This window comes from Crotalus tigris, unplaced genomic scaffold, assembly GCF_016545835.1.
Source record: "Crotalus tigris isolate CLP2741 ecotype Arizona unplaced genomic scaffold, ASM1654583v1 scf7180000017752.986373038:1224578, whole genome shotgun sequence".
In the NCBI taxonomy this organism is placed as follows: Eukaryota; Metazoa; Chordata; class Lepidosauria; order Squamata; family Viperidae; genus Crotalus; species Crotalus tigris.
The window spans coordinates 932,419-952,492 of NW_024096614.1; the positions used below are offsets into that span (position 1 = coordinate 932,419).

Genomic DNA, 20,074 nt, shown 5'->3' on the forward strand with positions numbered 1-20,074 from the left:
CCCGTCTTTCATTGTGCACACATTTTTGTTTTTCTGGAACCAATCATCTGTTTCCAAACTTTTTCTGAATTCAATTCCAGTTTGGCTGTCCAGTTGTGGTTTTAATTTGGCTTGGGTTCTTGTGGTTACTGGTGCTGCCAGTTGTGACTCTGCCATTATTGGTCTAGAGTCTGTGGTTCGTGCGCTGTTATATTGGGGCATGCGAGATAGTGCATCTGCCAGGAAGTTCTTTCTTCCTGGTAAATGTTTGAGCTTAAATTGGAATTGGTGAAAATGCTGGGACCAGCGGGCTTGTTTGGGATTGAGTTTCCTGGAAGTTTTCAGGGCTTCCAAATTTTTGTGATCAGTCCACACCTGGAAGGGGATTTTGTTGCCTTCCAGGAACTGTCGCCATGTGAGTAATGCCCAACGTATCCCATAAGCCTCCTTCTCCCATACGGGCCAGCGCTGTTCTGTTTCCGTGAGTTTCTTGGATGTATATGCACAGGGTTGCAATACTGCATCATCATTTTCTTGTAATAGCACAGCCCCCACTGCCACATCACTTGCATCTGCCTGTATTATGAAGGGTTTGTCCATGTCTGGGTGCCTTAGTACTGGTTCGGCAGAAAAAAGTCTCTTTAGTCTCTCAAACGCTGCTTGGCACTCCATTGTCCATGTTAGTGGCTGGCTAGGTTTTACTGAGGATGTTCCCTTCGTTTTTAGTAAGTTAGTGAGGGGCAAGGCTATCTGTGCAAATGAGGGGATGAATTGGCGGTAAAAATTTGCAAAGCCCAGGAAACTTTGTAGTTGCTTTCTTGTGCGGGGTGGTGCCCATTCTAATACTGCTCTGACCTTCTCTGGGTCCATTTCAATGCCCTGTGGGGATATGCGATAGCCTAGGTAGTCTATCCTTTCCTGGTGGAATTCGCATTTTGAGAGTTTGGCATATAGGTGAGCGGCTCGCAGCTTCTTTAAAACCGCTCTGACAAGTTTGACGTGTTCTTCTTTTGTTTCAGTAAAGATAAGAATGTCGTCCAAGTAAACAAGGACCCCCTTAAACAGGTGCTCCCTTAGAACGTCATTGATTAATTGCATAAAGACTGCAGGGCCCCCTTGTAATCCAAATGGCAAGACTTTGAATTGATAGCACCCCATGGGGCAGTTAAATGCAGTCTTCCATTCGTCCCCTTCCTTGATTCTCACTCGATAGTAAGCTTCCCTTAAGTCTAGTTTAGAAAAAATTTTCCCTTTCGATAGGTGTGACAGCATGTCTTTCATGAGGGGCAGCGGGTATAGGTTGCTTTCACTGATTGTATTCAGGGCCCTATAATCCACGCATAAACGTAAAGAGCCATCCTTCTTCTCTCTAAAAAGGACCGGGGCAGCCACTTTAGGCTTGGCTGGCTCAATGAAACCTCTCTCCAGGTTTTTTTTTATAAATCTTTCCATTTCCTCCTTCTCCTTTGGGCTCATGGAGTATAATCTGGGCTTCGGGAGTTTTGCCCCAGGCTTGAATTCAATGGTACAGTCTGTGGGTCGGTGGGGGGGAAGCTCATTCGCCCTCTCCTCACTGAAGACTTCAGCAAGGTCCCTATATTCCTCTGGTATTTCTGTTAATCTTTTTTCCTCTCCTATGGATGCTTTTTCTATTCTTGATTCTGGTAGCCTCCCTTGGGGTTTTAAGTCCATAGGGTCCCCCTTCGGGAATTTGATTTCTGTCGTCCTCCAATTTACCCAGGGGTTCCATTTTTTCAACCATTCCATCCCTAGAATCATTGGGCATTCCATACCTGGGGTCACCACAAACGTTAAGTCCTCTTCATGGTTGCCCAGGGAGAGATGTATTGGCAAAGTGGCTAGGGTAGCTGGCACCCCCCCTGCTATGGATCCATCTAGCTGGCCAAATGAGATTGGTTGTTCCAGTCTCCTGGATGAGATGCCCAGATTCCCCACTAGTGTTGGGCTAATGAGGCAGCGGGTACAGCCAGAGTCTATTAAGGCTTTCACCTTCACAGCTTCGGGCATGGGGGGGATTAATATAGTCACTGTTTTGAAGATGGGTGTGATGCATCCACTTACCAGGGGTTCGCCCTCCGAGCTGTCATCTGAGGCATCCACCGGCCCTGTGGTGTAGGCTGGAGTCCTTTCCCCTTGGTGAGCAGAGGTGGGGGTTTCTGCAATTTCCATCATTCTCATGGCCGTTTCTTTTGGCTTAGCTGAATACTTTCCGGGTTTGTTGATTGGGGATCTGTCTGGGTTGTGCTGGGGGGCCTTTGAGCGGCATTCTACAGCTCGATGCCCTTCTCTTCCGCACTTGAAACATCCCATTTGCTTCTTGGCTGTATCCGATGATTTCACCGGTTGGTGTGTCAGCTCAGGCGGGGGGCGGCTCCATTGTTTTCCTCGGCGGTGCCTCTTCAATATGTCGATCTCTGCTTCCTCTGCCAAGACGTACCATTCCTCAAGTCGATGTGGGTCCCCTCGGGGCAGGCAAGCATCATATAGATCATAGTTTAGTCCGTCTTTGAAATGGCCAAGGAGGATGTCTTCTGGCCAATTCAGTTTGCTGGCAATGGCCCGGAATTCTTGTGTATACTCAGCCACTGGGCGTTTGCCCTGCCTCATCGTTGTTATTCTTTCACGGGCTTTGCGATCAGCCAGGGGGTCTTCAAATCGTCTTCTCAAAGAGGACATGAAACGGTTGAAGTTACTGAGTTCTGGGGCATTGGAGTCATGCAAGTTCACTACCCAATCCGCAGCTGGTCCATCCAGGGCAGATTGCACGATCCGGATGCGGGCTTTGTCGCTGGGAATATCCTGCCCATATTCCTCCATGTAGCTGAGGACTTGGGTTAGGAAAAACCCCAAGCGTGTTGGCTCCCCTTTGAATTTCACTTCCAACGGTGGACGTCTTGGAATGGATCGGTGCCTCTGTTGTGGGTGGTAGTGCCTTCCGTCCAGATTGCCATCTGTGGTCCGGTAGGGGGTGGGAGCTCCTGGATCAGTAGATGTCCCTGGGGTTGCAGGTTCCATGTCCCCCTCGGTGTCTCTCCCTTTGCGGCTCCAGGAACTGGGGCGGCCGTAGGGTTCAGTATTCTCCTCTCCTAGGGAGCTGAGAGTTCTCTTCATCAGGTCAATAGCTTTCTCTAGGATCCAGTCTGAGTACGGTGCCCAGCTTCCTCCCTCTTCACTTGCGTGCAGGGATTTCTCCATCTCCTGCTTCCATTCTGGTTGCTTGGTCCCCCGTCTCAGGGTCACCTTTCTTGATTCCTTTCCCCACTCACTTTTCTTTCCAACGCCCATCGACCAGCGAGGCTTGTGGTCCTGTGTCTCCACCACTTCTTCTCCTGAGGAATCTGGCCTCTCGGATCCCAACATCTGGCAAGGTTCCAACTGGGTCAGCGGCTCTCTTTCCAGGGAGTTTTCCCCTTCTCTTGCTCCATTGTCTGACATGGTAAATTTTTGCAAAATCCCCCGGCAAGGGTCTCCCTTCCAGGTGGATTAATTTTGCAAGTCCTGTCTAATGTAAGGACCCACCCCACTTTGCATCTTAAGAAGACAGAACTCTTGGAATAATTCTTCCAACAGGAATCCTTTATTAAGAGAAAATGGTTGCAGGCATGCTAGACAGGACTTGGGGTCCAAGCTCTCCCATTCAAGGTTTTAAGGGGTTCCCCAGTAGTCCCACCCAATCAACCCCCCTTCCAGTGATAGTTTCAAGTATCACAATTCCACTCCCTTTCTTCTTTCTTCCGTCTGGATGGAGACTTCAGATAACTACATGAAAGGCAACTTCCCTCCTTTGGTATGTTAACGCTTCGAGGTTACAATAAACACACATTCAGCATTCAGCTCTTTGAAGTGTAAAGAAGGAAGTGAGGGCCATAAAGCCCCTTTGTTCTCCCCCTTCTCTCCCTCTTATGGCAGAATCCAGAGAAGGCAGAATTGGGAGTTTCTATATTTGATAATTTAAAGATGAAATATAATTGGATTCTGACACCCTCTGCCAAAATTTAGTCCAAATAATCTTGCTAGCAGAAGTTCTTTCACTCAGTCTATCGTTAAGTAGTTGTAAGAGTCACAATTCAAACAATATTTATAATCCAAAGGGAGGGGGCTCACTTCCAAAGACAACTGTTCTGGATGCAAAGTTGTCCCTCAGTCAAAATTTATAATCCACCAAGACCTGCTGTTCGAATTAGTAGTCCATAGGCCTTCTCCAAGAGATTTTTCACTATTTCAGTTTCCACTGTCCATAAATAGTTCTCCAGTCCAACATTAAGAATTTATAATCCACACTAACTCTGTCTTTAAGCAGCTTGTAGAAACGCAGTTCAAACAGTATTTATAATCCAAAGAAAAAAACAGATGGTTTCAAAATAGTTTATATCCTTTAGTTATAATTCATCCTGCAGAACAGGAAAAAAAAAAGCAGCCCAGAGAAAGCCTTCTGTTTTCAGCTATAATCCACAGGACTGTGAAGGTCAGGAACATCAAACATCAAAGGGTTTAAACTTCAAACTATGTCTGACAAAATACAGTTAATTCCCCCCCCCCATACGAATATTTATTTAGTGATATTTCACAAAAACGGGGTTATTCAGAAAGGGTACTTACATTAAAAATTCAAAATTGCATTCAAAAATAGGCCTCTGTAGCCATGTGACTTGGATTCAGTCTCGGCTGCTGTTACAGGCGTTTTAACTCTGTGATTTGCTTGGGCTGGTTCGGGCCTATGAGAAGTCAGAAGTGGTTTTTTTTGTGTGTGTTTGTGTGTGTGTGCCTGGTCACCCAGCCAAACAAGATTTTTGCAGCTGGCAGGTCCATTTGTTCTTGTTTTCCTGGAGCTCCGTGTGGAAGATCTGCTGCTTGCTGGGCTTGAAGCCTGGGCTTGTAGAGAGCTAGAATTACTTCTGTAAGTATTTGAAAATATTCTTTTTTGTTACTTTATAGTCCTGTACTGTATTGTTTGTAATTGCTTTGGGAATTGCTCTGATTTTGATTGTTTTGTAGGTACAGTATTTTGCAAAATTGATCGTTTGCATTTGCCTGAAACTTATAGCATGTGGCTGCTGCTGCTCCTTTCCTAGCATAGACCCACCAGAGATTCTGCTAACACTTCCTGGAAGGAAATTTCCCTCTCCCCCACCCCATTTTGGATCTTGGCTGGAGAGGCTTGTCCTGATAAGGAGTAGTTGTTTTTTTTTAAAAAAAAAAAAGGTTTCAAATTTAAATTGCCTCCAGCAGTTGTGGGTGTTCTCTCACTGGAGGCTTTTAAGAAGACTCTAGATAGGCATTTATCAGAAATACAGTACAGTACTGTAGTGTATAGGCAGCCATCGGAGGAAATAGTAAATCAAATCTTTATTCATTTAATGACCCATTTGATTCAATTAATTAGTTTGATTTTAAAATGTTGTAATATTGAATCTGATCCATTTGAAATTACCAGCCTAATGGGCAGGCTTTATTAGGGTCCTACCTCAGGGACTACCTGTAGAGATAAGTTCAGTAAATATTGTAGTGTAATTCTTTGCACTTGCACTAGATGTCCTCAGATGCCCACTTTGTAATTTTCCAGTTAGTTTAAACAAAGTTTAGTCCAACAATCTCCAAAAATAGTATAAAATTATATATAAAAAGAAGAAAATAGTTAAAACTCCCCAAACTTTTCTTTTTTTTTCTCTTTCTCTTTCTTACATTTACATTGTAGACTTATCTGTTTTCTCCAGACACTTAAACTGCCGCCTTTTTCTGGAAGCAGGATAACACGCCCCCCCCCCGCAATTCTGGGAAATTGCTTTCAGATTTCCCCCCCCCCCCCAAAAAAAACAGGTTTTCACATGGTAGAGAAGAAAAGGAAAATAGTTTCACCCCAGTCCAAAGTGTTGCTATGCTTGTATTAATCTGCTTTTCCTCCCTGCAGTCAGCAGCTTCCAACTGGCTACGTAGATGAGCCAGTCTTTCTCCTGCTGTTCCGGAGGGCTCCTTGGATCAAGCGGGTCACCGTCCCGCAATCTACAAGGGTTCCCTCTTGGTCCGTCACTTCTACAGGGTGACTTTGGGTCTTTTTGGACCCACAGCATGCCGGGCATGGGAACCAGAGCTTTGATTCCTTATGTCCGCCTCCCTCTGTCAGTGTCTGCCCAAAACGAAATGCATGAAGGTAATCAATAATTTGGTGGTAAGAAATAAAAAGGATAATAAAGTATTCGGCCATAACCCAAAACACAATATCATAAAGTATGACTAGTAGCTACTCGAGGCACCTCTATGGGGCTTAATGATGCTTCAAAGTTGGCCAGCTGGAGTTGCTGCAGGATTTATTACAACAGCCCTCAATTATTATGATCATGGCATTCTTTGGTTTTAGTTGCAGAAGATTGATCAACTGCACAGATCCAGAGACTGTTCTCAAACAATGTGTTGTCCTCATGAAGATGTTCTCTTACTTGCGGGGGAAGTTGAGTGAGGGTTTTTTTTTCCATGATAGTGTTGTAATGATGGACTTTCAAATATATGCAGAGACATAGTGGTGGAGTAAATAACCCCTCTGTGACCCACAAGATTCTCCTTTTTTAAAAGATAGATTTCATGGACATATGGTATGTCATGATTTTCAAATAAATTCTGATATAATATCATGCTAGGGACAAATTGAATTACACAGTCTTTGATTTTTTTAAAAAAAAATCTCTTTCTCTGTTAATTAAATGGCACATGATCAGAGGTGAACTAATTAATGTCAATTATTGTGATAATATCTTGTTGACAAAGTACAAATACTAATTATATACAGCAGTAAAAGACATATTGCTATTCTTTCCCCATCAAAGGAGGAAGGAAGAAAAGCAAAAAACTTCAGGTAAAAGGAAACAGTCAACTCCGGATCAACTAGAGAGCATCAAAGAAAAAGAACCAGCAGGACAATGATGGCGATGGGAACATTTTTGTTTGTTTTGCTGCTTGCTCTGCTGATTCTCCTCTTCCTGAGACAACACTGGTCCCGAAGACATTTGCCTCCCGGTCCTTTGGCTCTACCTGTCATTGGGACCTTTGGGGCTTACAGGTTTTGGATTCATAAAGATTATATCTCTAAGGTATTTCATTCTAAATAAGCAGTATTAGGCAAAATAATTCTTGATGGTTTTCTTTGTACCATTATTGCAGAAAAATATATTAGCCTAGTAAAATATTCTTGCATGATGAGAAATGTAATTAATCAAATGATAGTGATGGCCCTTGAAGAGTTATTTTCCACGTCGTGCCAAAATATTCAAGCCACAATCTGTTCACTAACATTTTACGGGGCAGGATTTGAAATAATGGGGTTGAGTTTTTAGAAAATGGATTCTAATTCAATCTTACCAAGAAACCTTTAATAATTGGAATAAATCCACCAGAGAGAGTGGTTTCCCCTTCACTCTGTTCAAATGAGACTAGAAATTCCTTTGTTGAAGATGCTTCATTTTATATTCCTGCAATGGATAATGGGTGGAATTTGGTAGTTCTATAATGATTTCAAAAATGTTCTGCATATGAATTCTGAAGAGTAGCATCTGTTTTAGATAATGATTCATATGTAGATGGTTGGCGAATGTAAGCAATGTAAGGTAACTAAATTTTAGCGTTCAGAAATAACTTTGAAGGAACACCGTGAGGGGGAGTTTTATTGACTTGGGCATTACTGTTGGTGGAAATATACTGTGGTAATATTCCTCTAATAAACGCCATAATAATTGTGTGCTTAATCAAGTTGAAACAACACTTTCTAAATAGTAATTTCTATATTCTTCTTCTGGGTTCCACGATTTCATTAAAAAAAATCAGAGGTAAAAGAATCATCCAATTCAAGATAGCAATAGCTAGGGTTTCTAGAAGTCCATTTTTCAAGACAAAAATGACCAGATCATAATTAGAGATGACTCCCAGCACCTTTGTTTGCATTCCCAGGAGATTAGCAGCCTATTTCCCCCATTTTAAAGGTCTCCATTCTTCCCCCCACAAAAGACCACCAAAAGCCACATCCAATGTCTGTCCCCCAAATAAAAAAAGGTTTTCCTATCCCACCTCAGGCTGGGTCCAAACGCAACTCGCTCACTCACCCTTGGCTGAAAAACACACGGCTTCTCTCTCTCTCCTCACTGCTTTCCTAAGCCTCTTCTCTTCTGGCTCTTTTTCTCCCTTACCCGCCAAAAACTGCCCCCTTTATACCTTCTCTTCTCTCCCCCCCCTCCTTCTTTTCTTTTCTGGGTGCACCGGAAGCTCCAATTACCATGTCGCAATGTGTGGTCCTGGGGATTCTGCCAAGCTCTGAAGCTCCAACTGATCTCCTCCAGGTCTGTGAGGTACCGCTTTAGCTGTCCCCCCCCCCCCGCTACACCAGGCTAGGGCTCACATACCACCAGCCAGGTGCTAAAGTACCACTGGTGGTATATGTACCACTGGTTGAAAAGCCCTGCCTTAAACAACTTGCTCAAACTGAAGAAGTAGTTCAGGCATGTCAAACTGCTGGCCCGCAGGCCGGATGCGTCATCCCGAAACTGCACCCACCCCATTGCTGGCAATGGGGAAAACATCGCAATACGTGATATCATGAGTTTGACATGCCTGAAGTACTTGGAAAAGCAGTAAAATGTTTTGAACCAACAAGAAAAGAAGCCAATTTGCCAAGATGCAAGTGCCATATGTCTTAGAATTATCATGTTTCCCCAAAATTAAGTCCTGATCTTATATTTTTTTGCCTCCCAAAGAGGCACTAGGTCTTAATTTTGGAGAATGTCTTACCTTAGGACCACCACAGCCAGGTTTCCAATGCCCCGACACCTGTCGCGCTGTGCTTGACTTCTTCTGCAGCTGCTTTTCACTACTTGCGGCCAGATGTCATGTGGCACATTGCACCATTGCCGCTCCTCCCAATAGGATACCCCATGGTGCTTTGCACCATTTCTACTCCTCCCGGCAGGATGCTATGTGGCTCTTTTGGCCATTTCTGCAGCAGAAACGCCCAAAGTGCCATGTGGCCTCCTGCTGTAGACAAAATAAGCAGCCTGAAGCCTGTGAGCAACAGAAGCAGCCTGAAGTGTGCACACAACGGAAGCGTCCCAAATCACTGCACAGATAGAGAAACATCCCAAAGCACTGCGCAAGAAGCGGAAGTGGCCTGAATCAGTGTGCAAGGAGCAGAAGCAGTCCAAAGCGTGCGAGAAACAGAAGCAGCATGAAGCACTGCACAAGCAGTGGAAGCAGCCTGAAGGGCTGCACAAGCAGCAGAAGCAGGCCATGGAAGTGTCCCAAAGCGCACAAGCAACAGAAGCATCCCGAAGCACTGTGCAAACAGCCAAAGTGGCCCAAAGTGCTGCTCAAGCAGTAGAAGTTGCCTGAAGCAGTGTGCAAGGAGCAGAAGCAGTCCAAAGCGCATGAGCAACAGAAGCAACCTGAAGCACTGCACAAGCAATGGAAGCAGCCTGAAGGGCTGCGCAAGCAGAAGAAGCAGGCCGAAGCACAATGCACCACATGGAGTCCGGCCACAAGTGGCAGTAAGCAGCCGCAGAAGTCAAGTAGCAGTGCAACAGTTGTCGGGGTGTGGGACCCCTGGTTCTGGTGGTCCTATTGGTAAGGAAAGCAGGTTCACCCCGCCTACCCCCACCCTAGCTTGATTTTTAGGGGTGTGCCTCGCCCCAAAAGTAGGGCTTAGTTTTGGTGTAGGATGTCAATGTTCCGACTAATGAAACACTTCAAAGAATTTCCAGGCATTGTTTATCCTAGAACTCCTTTATTACAATGTAACAGAGTGTCAGCACTATATGGATGGATGCCAAGATCTGAATTTTCCTTCCTTTGCACATAACATTCCAGGCTATTCCTCTCCCCTTTTTGCAGTCATCATTCACATTTTCCAATCAACCTGGAGGGCAAAGATTCACTTCTGTTCCCTTCCCGTGCGCAGTCCTTAACTTTCTCCTCCCTCCCACCATCATCTGAATTAACTGTAAATATACCAAACAGTTCTGCATATCTTGTCAAAGCAATAATACCCAATATTAGTAGTGTTGACATAGAGCTTATATTAGGCCCACCCCTAAAAATCAAGCTAGGGCTTACGATCGGGCTGGGACTAACTTTCAGGGAAACACAGTAAGAATTTAGGAAAGACTGTAGGTGGCATATTAACTGTAAATAATCTATTTCATTTGATTATAACATTGCTCAACACTGATTCATTTCGCAGCATGTAAAGCGATATGGAAATATATCCACTTTGACCATTGGACATCGCCTTCTAATATTGCTGTCTGGATTGAAAACTGTGAAAGAAGGAATGACCAGCTTCCCAGAAGAATTTTCTAACCGACCAGATGATCCTTTATTGGCTGCTTTAGGGAAAGAGAGGGGTAAGTGCAAGTAGTAAGAAATTGTACATAAATAAGCATCACACTGTTATAATTTGTGGTAAAATTATTCATAGCGCAGGAGAAGGCTATGACTGATTCGCAAAAGAAAGATTGCTTACTTTACTTTAGACCAAATTGTTATATATTTCAATAGCTTTCTATCTCGTCCGTTACATTCATACGTTGATTTAGACATTACTTCTTTTTCATTAAACACTTGATAGATATTAAAGCGAGTAGGAAGTGAGCAAATGAGTTCAAGGCTATTCCAAAGGATTTACTTAGAAAACCAAAATTTGCGTAATTTTATGAATTCATCATCTTTTTTAATGTTAGTAGTGATCTGCCTTTTGGGCTGTGGATTGGTACTGCTTCATGGCCTGTTGGGAACAGGACCACACAAACAGCAGGCGAGAAATGAAGCTTTATTTGCGCATAGGTGAGATCTAGGTTAAGCGTGAAACCATCCCTCCCCCTCAGTGCATGGAAAAATTGTCTTGAACAAAACTGGCTCCTGGTGCCAGATAGATAGATAGATAGATAGATAGATAGATAGATAGATAGATAGATAGATAGATAGATAGATAGATAGATAGATAAAGAAAGAATACAGAGACAGTGATCAAGTGATAGATGATGATAATAGATAGATATGTAAGGGCAATTTGGAAATAAACCTCAATTTGGTTATCAATGACAGACACTCGCAGATACAGAACTTTTATTATATACATTAGAAAACTACAATATTACATACTTTTTTGACATAATCGCCATTCAAATTGAGGCACTTGTCATAACATCTTACAAGGTTTGAAATTCTTAGTAATAGTCACTCAGAGCCAAATCTGGGCTATGGGGAGGGATGATCAAAAACATCCGAATGGAATTGCTTCAAAAGTTCTTGGGTGCGTCTAGCGGTGTGCGGGCGAGCATTGTCATGAACCAACACCACACCGGAAACCAGCATGCCCCGATGCTTGTTATGGATGGCTCGTCTCAGTTTTCGTAGACGTCTGAAGTATTGGTCAACCCATGCTCCATGAACTTCACTAGACGTACTTCTTTGGCATCTCAGAATACTGTTGCTGTAGTCTTTCTGGCAGACAATGTTTGCTGAGCTTTTGGAGGTTTCTTTGGTGAGTGAGTATGATACCACACCATTGATTGCTGTTTGCTTTTGTTGACATACAATAATACAATGTATTGACATACAATACCCAGGTCTCATTGCCGATCACAATTCTGTTAAGAAATTGTTCTCCTTCCTTGGCATAATGCGTGAGAAAGTCCAAAGCAGAACCCAGATTTGGTGCTGAGTAACTATCACCTCTTCATTTCAAATCTTGTAAGATGTTAGGACAAATGCCTAATTTGAATGGCGATTGTTATGTATTAAACCACTTCATATGGTCTGTTATAAAAATGGTGAACTAATTGTTCAATTTGAATCATAGACTGTCTGTCTGTATATACTGTATATACCTTTGTTTTAGGCGGGAATGAATACTTTAAAATCATTGGCTGCTGCCTAGTGGCAATCCGTATAAATATGAGTCAAGCAGCTGCTAGATGTCAACGCTGCTAATATTGAATATTCTTGCTTTGACAATATATGCAGAACTGTCTGGTATTTTTAGAGTTAAATCAGTTGACAGTGAAAGGGGAGGAGAATATAAAGAAAGCCCGGGAAAAAGAAACGGAAGTGAAACTTTGCCTTCCAAGTTAATTGGAAGATGTGAATCATGACCCCAAAATAGGGGAGGGGAAATGCCTGGAGTGTTATGTGCAAAGGAAGGGAAATTCAGATCTTAGCATTTCCACCATGCCGTGCTGACATCTCTGTAATAATAATAAAGGCTTTTTAGGCTAAAAAAAATGCCTGAAAGTTCTTTGAAGTGTTTCGTTAATCAGACACATAACACTAGAGCTGCTTCTCTGAGAACTGAATAAAGAGCTGTTAATTCAACTCCATGTCTTCAATGCCTCCCTGTTCCCACTACACAACAGTGATCATGTCAAAAAATAATGTAATGTTGTAGTTTTCTAATGTATATAATAAAAGTTCTGTATCTGCGAGTGTCTATCATTCATAACGAAATGGAAGTTTATTTCCAAATTGCCCTTGTAGTTATGCTATATGGCAAATATTTGTAGATATATTCTAAAATTAATAGATGTTCTAAAATTAATATGTTCATTTGCTACAATTCTTATGCCGCTATTCAATTTATATAGACTATCAAAAACATCCTAATATTTTTAACTGATATGTGATTAATTTAAGAAGAATCCAAATTTATAGTGAATTCTAAATTAAAGCAATTGGTTCCTTGGGGTTTAGAAAGTGCTCCTTTTTCATCATATAACTTACTAATATCTTGATAAAACTGCAGTTCTGTATCTTCCTGATTTATCTCTTTGAGTTCATTAACTTTTCTAAGAATATTTTCCCTCAAGTGGGAATCAACAAACTTAATATATCCTCAGTTTTTCTACTTTATGGCATGATTTCATAAAGACTATAGCCGATTTCCTTGTGATATTAATAAAGCCCAGAAAATAATCATTCTGTCATGTGGCAATGAAGCTACATTGTTTTCTCTGACACCCTGCATTCAAATTTTTCATCTTGAAGATCAGCCGTACATGGTCTAATGACCAGAAGATTATTTTGAGTCTTTTTTTTAAATACAAGAATGCTGGACATTTATCAATTTCACAAGGACTATCAACAATTTCATGCACTTCTTTAGACACTTTCTTAATTTGTTTATACCTACTAAAACTATTACTTTTCTTGCTATGTTATTTTGTACCCTTGGACCTTGTACTTTGAAATATATCATTCTCCAGTTCCTTAATTTGAAGTTGTTTTTTAAATTAAAAAATTGGTTGTTTTTTTATACTACATCAGTGGTTCTCAACCTGTGGGTCGGGACCCCATTTGGGGTTAAATGACCATTTCACGGGGATTGCCAAACAACACAGTCCGCCATTTTTCCCCCTTTTCCTTAGCTGTGCTACTCCCTTTTATTCTATTGGCTTTTGAAAGCCAATAGAATAGACTCTCTTGAATAGAGTCTAATTCTATGGCTTTCAAAAGCCAATAGGAATTGTCCAGGCTGTCTCTGCCCCGCTGAGCCCACCAAAAGTCCCATTCTGCAAACGGTGCTGCAAGTTGTCTGCAGCGAAGGCAAGCTGTCTGGAAGTTTCCACTCCTCCCTGCTGAGCAACTACTAAAAATGTAAGTAAAAGAGGGCCAGGGATGGGAGATGGGAGGTGGGAGGCCGGTGGGCACAGAGACGGTTGCTGGTGCGCGTGGGGCCCGGCGGGTGCCTTACCTCCCTTGGGCTGGGCCAGCTGGTGGCCCAGCCAGTAGTCGCCCTGTGCCGTCTCTGCCACTTGCCAGGTATGCCTCGGCCGGCGCAGGGGTTGGCACCACGCATGTGCGGCGCTCCCGGGCAGGGAAAGTCCTCGACGTACGACCAGTTGCGTAGTCCTCGACTTACGACCGGTTGGTAGTCCTCGACTTACAACCGGTTGGGGGTCGCGGCATTAAAAAGGTTGAGAACCACTGTACTACATAAATATGTCAGGTGAAGACTGTCACATGTTGGCTAAGCTTTTCTTATAACATTTTGTTCACTTATTTGGTATTCTCACCAGAAATCCAGAGAGAGATTTTGCGAAAACTAGACCTAACTGATTTTTTTTAACATGAATGTTATCAGGAATCATTTATCATTGTCTGATGATGCCCACAGGAATTATTTTTTCCAGTGGCCACACCTGGAAACAGCAGAGACACTTTGGCATCACTTCTCTGCGGAAGCTGGGCCTGGGAAAGAAAAGCATTGAGCACCAAATAGAAGATGCTGCTCAGACATTGGTAGAGGCCTTTAGACAAAAAAAAGGTATGCAATTTGGGGTTATCATAATGGCTCAAGTCCCTGTCTGCAGAAATCTTTCTCATTCTGAGTATTTTGAATAAAAGCAATGCATTTGATTTGATTTTTCTATTTTTGAAACAATTGGTCCCCAGTTGTCTTCCTTCACCCACTTAGAAGTCTTGTTCCTTAAAAATTCATTATAAAATATCTTCATTCGCAGGACAGCCATTTGACCCTTCATTTCCTGTACTAAATGCAGTTTTTAATATCATATCTGCTTTGAGTTTTGGACATCCGTTTGCTCCTGAAGATGAAAACTTCCAGAAGTTAATTCAAGCCCTTAATTTTGTTTTTAATTTCACTGGTAACATTTTCCACTTGGTAAGTCATGTTTTCTATTAAATAGATAAAGCTTCCCAAACCAAGAGTTTGAACCTCCTATCTGGAGCAGCTACTTATATGCTCTGTACAGCCAGTAGAACATTTGTTAAAATGTTGAGACCCAAGTACTGTGTGATGGGGTGAGCTCCCATTCCTTCATCAGTTCCTGCCTGCCTAGCAGTTTGAAAGCCTGCAAATGCAAGTAGATAAATAGGTACCACTTCAGTGGGAAGGTAACAGTGTACCATGCACCTCAGCATATAGTCATGCCAGCCACATGACTGTGAAAGCTTCTTTTGACAATATTGGCTGTCTTGGCTAGGATATAGAGATGAAAACCACCCCGAGTCGAACATGACTAATCAGGGGAAACCTACTAACCTATGTTACTTTAACTCTGACTTGTATCTTCTCCCTTTTTAATTGCAATACTGCATCTTTTATTTTTAAACACATAAATACAATAAATATCTCACATTGTAAGTTGAGAGTGAAGTGTTGAGAATCTTCTGTAACTCTGGTAGGATATAAATAGATAACATTACCTCTTCTGTTTTTTATTAGATGTATCGTTTTTTCTCACATTTAATGAACTACCTCCCAGGCCCTCACCAGAAAGCCCTGGCTTCTAGGGAGCTTATCCTTTCCTTTGCAAAGCAGGAAATAGAAAAACACAAGGAATTTCACGCTTTGCATGAGCCACAGGATTTCATTGATTACTATCTTCTTCAGATGGAGAAGGTAATGGATTTATTGTACTTCAATATATGGGCAAGCAATTATTACATTCCTTACTATAAGTAAACAAGAGGAGCTACTAGTTTTGTTTTTCTTGGAGGTATCTTTTTTTTATTCAGTTCCCATTCTGAATTTAACCCAACCTAAATGTTGAAAGAAAAATCTCCATCAGAGGCATTTAAAATTGAAAAGGGTACAAGACAGGGATGTCCACTATCGCCATTGTTGTTTGTTTTAACGTTGGAGATTTTACTGATTAAAATTTGTGAATCAACTATAATAAAGGGAATAAAAATAAAACAGAACGATTATAGATTGAGAGCTTTTGCGGATGACATTATCTCAACCGATTCAATCGGTTTTAGACTTGATGGAAGTTATAACTCAATATGGAAAGTTTCTGTTAAGTAAATAATAATAAGACTAAAATATTAGCTAAAAATATGACTATGAAGGAAAAGGAAATTTTAGTTCAATTGACAGGTTTCGAAATAGTGAAAAAGGTTAAATATTTGGGAGTACATATTATAGCATCTAATGTAAAATTGTATAAAAATAATTATGAGATATTATGGTTTAAAGTGCAAAAGGACTTAAACAATTGGAAAAAATTATAATTATCCTTGTTGGGGAAAATTTCAGCTGTTAAAATGAATGTTCTACCAAAGTTTCTCTTCTTGTTTCAAATGATACCTATTTTGAAAAAAGATGCCAGTTTGGATGAATGGCAGAAGGGCATTAATAAATTTATTTGGGTGGGGAAAAAATCAAGAATTAAATTTAAGATCTTACAAGGCGCACAGGAAAGAAGAGGACTTAAGGCACCTAATTTGAAATTATACTATGATGCGGTGGTTTCAACATTGGTTAGTGATTGGTTTAATTTAACAAATAAAAGTATACTTCATCTTGAGGGATGGGATTTATTATATGGGTGGCATGCATATCTAATTTATAATAAAAAAGTTGACAAGGTTTTTAAATCTCATATTTTAAGAAGCGCTTTATTGCATGTCTGAAAAAAGTATTATTATAAGTTAAATTATAAAATACCAATCTGGGGGATTCCTGGACACGCGAAAGAGGGGGTATCTAGGGGTGTGAATTTGGATAGGATTTCTTATAAGGAATTACTTAGATTGGTAGGGAATGATTGGCATTTAAAATCGTTAGCTAAGTTAAAGCTAACTACTGGTTTCAGTATACTCAATTGTTGGTTAGGTGGAAGTTAGATCAAAAGGTTGGTATTACATTAATGGAGGAGAATTTGGTAAAACAGATTAAAGATCAAAATCGAGCGCATTTAAAGAGAATTTATAATGCTTTAATAGAATTGGATTCGGAAATGGAATTAGTTAAAGATTGTATGGTAAAATGGGCCCAAAATATTCAAGAACCGATTTCATTGGGTATATGGGAGGTAATTTGGGTTAGAAATGTAAAATTTACTCAGGCCCAAAGTTTAAGAGAAATTTTTTACAAAATGTTCTATAGGTGGCATCTGGATCCTAAAAAGTTGTCTTGTATGTATTCTCATTTACAGCCCAAATGTTGGAGATGTGGTAGTTTGGATGCTACTTATTTTCATATGTGGTGGACTTGTAAAAATATAAAAGTTTTTTTGGATTAAGATTTGGTGGAACATTCAAAAGATTTTTAAGAGAAAGATAAAGTTTACTCCACAATTATTTTTACTGGGTGTTATTACAGATTGTGATATTAAAGAAACTAATTTGATGTTGAATTTGATAACAGCAGCAAGGTTATTGGTAGGGCAATATTGGAAGAAGGATTGCTTGCCTACTATAGAAGAATGGACGCTTAAAGTGTCAAACTTAGCAGAAATGGCTAAGATTTCTGCTTATTTGAAGGATCATTCACAAGAAAGATATATTTCGATTTGGAAAAAATGGATAGATTATATTCAGAATAAATATGGGACTAAAAAGTTCCATTTATTTTATGAATAAATGTTAGAGTATTATTAATAGTTTATTATAGTGCAATATTATTATTATTTTTAGTATTAGTATTCTTTAACAATTTGGATATTGTAATGTTTAATAATTAGTTTAATAATTAGGATATTATTTATGTTTTTATTATTATGTTTACTTTTAATTTGTTTATATTTATGCTAAAGGGGAGTTAAAGCGTATTATGGACTTGGTTATTGATATAGTTGGTTAATGTTAGTTAGATTATGATTATTATAATTGTAACCCTGTATTCAGCTCTGGGAAGTGGGGAAGGGAGAGGAGGAGTATAAGGTGGGATGATTTGGGGGTTTATATTGTAACTTTTATAAAACTCTTCAATAAAAAAAAAATCTCCATCAGGGTCCATTCCAAGCCGGGAATAAACAAAATGGAGATGGCTTTAGAAAGAAGGTTGTAGTTTATTGAAGAGCAGAACCATGAGGCGTTAGAGCAGCTGACCACATGTAGCTGGGAGTGGTGGGTTTTTATACCTTCTTGGGCTTTTGAGGTTGTTTCCTGTTATTGTAGCATGACCTTTGACGTAGGCTTCAGTGTGCCTTTCTGGTATGCAGATTTTAGGAGTCTTTGTTTTTCTGATCTCATCAGCTTCTAGCTTCATGGCTCCAACCTTTCTGAATAGGATTATCACATTTGCCTTTCTAAAAGGTGGTTTCCTGAGTTTCTACTGGGGGCTATTAAGAAAAACTGGGCCTTCTTTTCTGCTCTTAAGATCGTTAGGGGAAATATATTCTGCCTTTTAATATTCCCCAAAGATTTATTTCTCTGAGAGGGTGATGCTTTCCTCCTACATACATCCCAGATGTTTCTAAATAAGAGCTCTATTGTACCTCTTCAGTATCATACCATTCCCCCTTTTTTCTAAAGATTTCTAAACAATTATCAGGGACTTTTGATTAATTCATACTTAAGTGAATACTTTCCATGAAATGATTGGAAAAGTACAGATACTTTCACAGCCTTGACAATAGGTAAAATTGTGAAACAGTTTGAAACAAGGAAAATAACTTCTCTTCTCCAATGTTTTCAGAGAAAGACCCAAAATGATTTTTTTAAAGCAATTTTTATTAATTTGAACTGGGTCACTTCATTTACAGTTGTATACTATCAGTCTTGAATGTACCATTGGCCTGGTCATCACATTCAACATATACACCCTTCTTAATATTGGCCTCCTTTCCTAAACCATTAAGGCATGTTCTGTATGAATGGTTCAAGGATGGTTCATTTTTCACTCTCCTGATATCATAAGCATATAGTAGCATCCATGAGTGTTATAATTGTAAGTTTCTGGTTACAGTGTTCATATTGAGTATAAAGAACAACATTGAACCATTGTGGATGGAAAAGAAGTAAGAAGTAGATGATATGGCACTTGATAGCAATGTAGTACTTGGTATCAAGAGCATGTGAAGTATTAGTGCTGCTTTCTACTGCACTGCTGAGACCACATTTGGAATACTACATCCAGGTTTGGTCACCATGATGCAAAAACACGTTGAGACCCTAGAAAAAGTGCAGAAAACAGCAACAAAGATGATTAGGGAACTGGAGGCTAAAATATATAAAGAACAGTTGCAGGAACTGGGTATATTTAGTTTAATGAAGAGAAGGACTGGGGTGACATGCATTTTTTAATTATTTATTCACTAAATTGTAATTGGGTATTATAATGATAGACCTCTGGGTACATTGCCCATACTGAATATAAAGAGCAATGGTGAGAGGTTTATTCTCACGACTTGCAACACGGAGGTTAAAAATAACCACACAAAAGTTGCATAGAATTTATTGTAATTTTCGTTTTCTATTTTAAACTTCAGAGCAGGAATGACCCCGATTCAACCTACAGTGAAGAGAACCTGGTTCAGTGTATTTGGGATTTTTTTGTTGCTGGGACAGAAACGACCATGGCTACTCTGATGTGGGCACTGCTCCTCTTGACCAATCATCCTGACATCCAAGGTGAGACAGACATGGGTGGGTGGAACGAGAGTCACTCTCAGGTTTTAAAACACAGAGAAATTATTTGAAATACTGAATGATTGAACTGAATCTATTCTTTGTAGATTCTTGACCCAATAACCAGAAGCATGAAGGTAGCAGGTTTAACGGAAAGACAAGAACGTACATACAGTGTTTCTTCTTTGAATCCTCAATAAAATATTGAGTGAGGAACTAAAAACTGGAAATCAGTACAAATCTGAAACATTTAACACACTTTAAATGCAGAAATTTACCAAAGTTTTTAGATATGTTATTTGTTTTCATCTTAAATTGCATATAGAAGACCAAATTACAGTAGGATAATGAATATAAAAAAAAATCAAGAGGACAGACATAAGGTGATGTACAATGTGGGGCTCCTCTACCATGAATTGAAGGGATGTTAGCATTATGTAGGGGAAAGTGGTTGTACTGCAGCTCCAGATGAAACAGATTATCTCGACCCCTTTCAGTCAGGCTTCAGGTCTGATTACGGGACATCAAAAGGATTAGTTGTACTTGTAAATGAGCTCTGTGAGGAGCACGATGGGGTTGATACATCTATCCTTGGTCCTCTTGACACTTGGTGGCTTTTGATACCATCAACTAGAGTTTCCTTTGAGTCTGCTGCAATAGGGGCTGGACAGTTCAGTGTGACCTCACCACCGCCATGTAAAGTAGGACTATTATGTCAGCTGCCACA

The 20,074-nt window shown here is 40.4% G+C and overlaps 1 protein-coding gene across 6 annotated transcripts in view; it reads left to right on the plus strand.

Moving 5' to 3' along the window:
* LOC120306754 (cytochrome P450 2J2-like) overlaps window positions 1-20,074 on the plus strand; it is a 38,574-nt gene that overhangs the window by 5,500 nt on the left and 13,000 nt on the right. Inside the window, exons 1-7 of one of the 6 annotated variants that reach the window (XM_039340542.1) lie at window positions 4,764-4,897; window positions 8,248-8,321; window positions 10,214-10,376; window positions 14,144-14,293; window positions 14,490-14,650; window positions 15,215-15,391; window positions 19,209-19,350. In XM_039340542.1, the coding sequence (XP_039196476.1) occupies window positions 8,259-8,321; window positions 10,214-10,376; window positions 14,144-14,293; window positions 14,490-14,650; window positions 15,215-15,391; window positions 19,209-19,350 (856 nt within the window). In that variant the 5' untranslated portion in view covers window positions 4,764-4,897; window positions 8,248-8,258. Of the gene's footprint in view, window positions 1-4,763; window positions 4,898-6,818; window positions 7,083-8,247; window positions 8,322-10,213; window positions 10,377-14,143; window positions 14,294-14,489; window positions 14,651-15,214; window positions 15,392-19,208; window positions 19,351-20,074 lie in introns of those variants that run through there. The other 5 variants (XM_039340539.1, XM_039340543.1, XM_039340540.1 and 2 more) reach the window with 5 other exon arrangements.